At 47.1% G+C, this 4,278-nt stretch overlaps 1 protein-coding gene across 8 annotated transcripts in view; it reads right to left on the minus strand.

Moving 5' to 3' along the window:
• Positions 1-3,899, minus strand: part of LOC135289659 (serine/threonine-protein kinase PAK 2-like) — a 9,075-nt gene extending 5,176 nt beyond the window's left edge. Inside the window, exons 1-3 of one of the 8 annotated variants that reach the window (XR_010352408.1) lie at positions 2,731-3,899; positions 1,349-1,789; positions 602-701 (exon numbers count right to left, since the gene is read on the minus strand). Coding sequence is in view for 5 of the 8 variants with exons in the window: in XM_064403443.1 (XP_064259513.1) it covers positions 602-701; positions 1,752-1,789; positions 2,731-3,160 (568 nt within the window). In the remaining 3 variants the exon portion in view is untranslated. The other 7 variants (XR_010352406.1, XR_010352407.1, XM_064403447.1 and 4 more) reach the window with 7 other exon arrangements.
• Between the last annotated feature and the right edge of the window lie 379 nt (positions 3,900-4,278).

Raw genomic sequence — 4,278 nt, forward strand, 5'->3', positions numbered from 1 at the left:
TGTGCAGCCCGAACCGAAGAATGAAACCAACTTGAATATGCAGAACTTAGAAGGAGAGAAAGAGACTCTGCCGTGGCAAAATCTTATAAGAACTGCTACCTTGGAGCAGCCAGTGTGGACAAGGAGAATTTGGTGCTAGCGAGACCAATCTCACGTCCACCCGGCTCACCTCCCGGGGGTGGTACGCTGTCCGATTGATTGGTGGCTGTCGGGAATGTATTACGGTCGCGAAATAAATTTTATTTTTAATTTTTTTATCAAAATTGGCTATTTTTCATTTTTTATTTATAACACAAGGAAATAAGGAATTTTCCATTTCAAAAAAACCTCATCATTTTTTTACACTACCTCCATCAGTAGCCTTTTTATCTGAAGCTTTAGACTTGTAGCTCCCTCCCTCTTGAAAGGACACACAAGCCAATGCCACTGTTGACTGCTTGTGGTTCCTTGTCATGCCTCTGTGCACATTGCAACCATGTCACCAGCTCACAGAGGGGTCCCTGCACTGCCACCAGCACCATTTCTGGGGAGCTGGCAGTCACTCCAAGCAGCCCCACACCCACATCCCTGGAATGCTGCACTTGACCAAGAATACACTGACCCAGCTTGACAGAGCCATTGGTTCCGAGAAGGATGTTGCAGCTCTTCAGACCTCGGTGGATCATGTGGTTTGAGTGAAGAAAATCCAGTCCTCTCAGGCACTGAGAGAGAAAACAGAAACAGGAGAGCAAAACTAAGTGATGTGATTTCATCACAAAAGAAAGGAAACCGCTCTAAAAGATTCCCTTTCCCCAGGGGAATGGGGAGTAATGGCAGAAGACAGTGCCACTGAGAGGAAGAGCTTGCTGCTGCAACACTTGCAGAGCAGGACCTTTCTAAGGAAAGGCATGTCAGCTTTTGAAAGAGCAACAGCACCTGCTGTTGTAGACTGTCCCCTGCATACCAGCCAGGATGACTGCTGCTGCAGGGGATGTGCTCTCTCCAGACAAGGGTTTGCCAAGAAATAAAAAACCCCTGGGGTGTGAAGTGGATCACTTTTGGGTGGGAGTAATTAATTAATTAAAATGGGCCAGTTCAACACTATATGGCTATGAATTTGATATTCCTTCCTGGCTGCTATCAGCAAGCAACATTGTAGCTGTAAAACAGAACTTTCATTTCTTGCAAGCTCAGAAATGGACAAGTAGGAAAGAGCCAGCAACATTGTTGCTATTGCTGCAGCAGACAGGGAAAACCAGAACTGGGCAGAATCCCATCCAGTGCTGGAAAAGGGCAGGAGATGTTGTGCAGAAGCCCCCTTGCTGGCTGGAGAAAGACAAAAAGAAGAGGGCTTCTCCTCCTGGCATACCAAAAACACCTACAAGCCCCAGGATGCAAGTGAGCCATTCCAGTGTCTAAAGCACTTGGATGCACTGAGGGCAGGTTTGGCAGGGCAGCAGCCCTTGTGCTGAGCACTGTCATATGGGTATCTATGGAAATTCTTCAGTTCTCTTTCTTCAGATTTCTGAGATTGAAATTAGGAAATATCCACTCCTTTTTGTTGTTGTTGTTGTTGTTGTTGTTGTTGTTGTTGTTGTTGTTGTTGTTGTTGTTGTTGAAGTCATGGGAATTATTTTCTTTGGGCGTTTCTCTCTGGATTTTCTTTTGGCCGTCCTTGCTGGCCCTCTATACTCTTCTGTGTCTAGTCAAGGTGACAGCTCGCTCCGGAATTTTTAAATAGGAGGAACATGAAATCTTCCTTTCTCACTCACCTCAGGAGCAGCTCCACTGAATACATGTTTTATGTGACCTGTACTGGGCAGGGAAAATGAATCAGATGCTGTGAGAAAAGTTCCTGGCCTGGTGAATCCCACACAAGAGGTCAATCCAAACAGAGATTATTTTCCCTTTCACAACATCGCTCCAGGAGACACATTTCATTCACAAAGCCACCAAGAGATCAGGACAATGTTCTTGCTTGTGCCTACACTTCAACCTCTTTAGTCAGCAAAAGAATGCAAACACGATCAAGAAAATACAAATTCTTCTTTAACACTCAATATTCCTGTTCTAGTAAACACTTAAAATAGCTTCTAAAATCCTCTCCTTCAGGTGCTTTTTAAAAAAAATCAGTTGCATGCACTAATTCTCATTAACTTGCTGTAAACAGTTGCCCAGTAAAGCTTCCCCAAAATTCCTCTGAGCTTTGGCTGTTCTATTGTGAAACAGCACAGCAGCAGCTGCAGGGGTCAGGAGGAGACACTCACTGGTTTGGAGTTTGCACTTCTTTGCAAAGGGAATCACTCTTTTAGCACTAGGTAAAGGGTCAAGTTAGACAATCAAATTCTTTCATGACCAAATTTAGAAAGAAAGAAGCTTTCCCTGAATTCTGGGAACAACTGCAACTGGGAACAACAGAGTTTTTAGAAGGCCTTCCGAGAAGTTCTCCCAGTCTACAGTTTCAAAGCTGTCTTGCTTGTCCCAGCAAATTGAGGAAATGACAGACCCTGTTGCCACAGACTCTCCCAGGGAGGGAAGGGAATCCCTGCAGGTTCCCTGGCAATGCTGCCCCTGTGGCTACAGACACCCCCTTTTTAGCTGAACAAATTGACAGGAGCTTTATTAAACCAGTGGCATCCTAATGCTCTTTCTGTTTCTCAATCAGCTCAGTCACTAAGAAGGAGCAGGAAGACATACAAAAGCCAGGTTAGGTTACACCCTAACCTAAGTAGAGGGGAAATCTCTACTTACGTGCCAGGTGAGTCAGAAAATAGCCGGAATAAGTCACGCCGTAAACAGTAACCACTGCAGCAGCAAGCTGCTGAATCATTGTAGCACTGCTGTGCAAGTTTGCACGCTGTGCTCCAACACTAGAACAAACAAGGCTCCTGTCAGTGTGCAGCTGCCCACTGACAAATGCCTCAAGGCGCAGGGTGCTCCTGCTCTGAGCAAGCCCTAGGGCTGCTCTGACACTGAGGCCTTCCGTGCACCAAGGCAACCTTCTCATGTCACCACTGTGACGTGGCAACCATGCCCTGACATCACAAAGCAAACGCTCCATGCTGGTCTGTGACTTTATGCAAAGCAATAACCAACCTTCCCCACAGCAAACACAAAATAGCCTGGGAAGTTCTCCTCTGCCACAAAGCAGCACAAATTGCCCTCCTGGGTCAAACCCCATTGTTCAAGGGATCCAAGAGCAACTCCAAGAGTGCCCCAAGCACCTACAGCCTGTAGCCCAAGTGAGCACTCAGATGGGACCCATGTAAAGGAAACCAGATCGAGAAAATGGCCCACAGCATTGCACATGTGAGAAACGACTCTCACTTTGAACATTTTAAAGGTTTATTAAACCTTAACAAAGGACTGAACAAGGAAAAATGTTCAGCACTGACAGTCTCTGTGACTTGCAGCCACATCCTCATCTACAAAAGAGATACTCTGCCTTTGATAGCCTTAGCCCCTCCAAAAGTTTGGTCAGTCAACTCTTTCTCTGCTATCCATTGCTGGAGATTACTTTCTTACATCTTGATTGGAGGTCAGGTGTTTTACACCTCGCCTCCTGGTCACAAGCCAGCCCTCCCCAAATGCCCTGACGACCAAGGTTATTACAAGGGGGAGGGGAAAGAGGACAATGGGAGGATATATTACGATAACATCACTTTATATTTTTACATCCATATAATATCTATCTCTTAATTGTGAGAGCCAACCATTACGTTACTCATCTGTAACACACAGAGCCAGGAGAGAAGCCACTGTTGGCATAACAGCTGAAATAATTGCTAACAAATCTCCCCATATATTTGCACGTTTATCGGACATGCCCAGGGCTCCTGTGCATGTACATCTCTGCCTTTAGTCCCCTTTGGAAGCAGTCACACTGGCAGCATCTGCCCAGCAGCAGCAGCTGCTCCAAGCTGGGAATGTGACTGGAGGTGCTGATTTCCAGAGGCTTCTGTGTGCCAGGGGAAGGCAAGGCAGGAGCGGGTTGAACGGCACTGGCGCTGCTGCTGCTCTGTGCCAGGGAGCCCCGGCTGGGCAGGGCACGGTGCCCTCTGCGCTGCGGGCTCTTCCTCCTGCCACAGCTGGGCACACCTGGGAACAAGGCAGGACAACTTGTGGGGAACCAAGGGCTCTGTGGGGCTCCTCTGCTCTGCACACACCCAGGACACCTGCAGCAAAGAGCTCTGGAGCCTAAAAAGAGAAACCAGAGGGAAAGAGCTGGAAAAGGTTTCATTGGGACCTTTCTTACCTGCTAACAGAAGTTGCCAAAATGAAAGGTTACCAAGCAGGGCC

The sequence above is a fragment of the Passer domesticus genome, chromosome Z, assembly GCF_036417665.1.
Source record: "Passer domesticus isolate bPasDom1 chromosome Z, bPasDom1.hap1, whole genome shotgun sequence".
NCBI lineage: Eukaryota > Metazoa > Chordata > Aves > Passeriformes > Passeridae > Passer > Passer domesticus.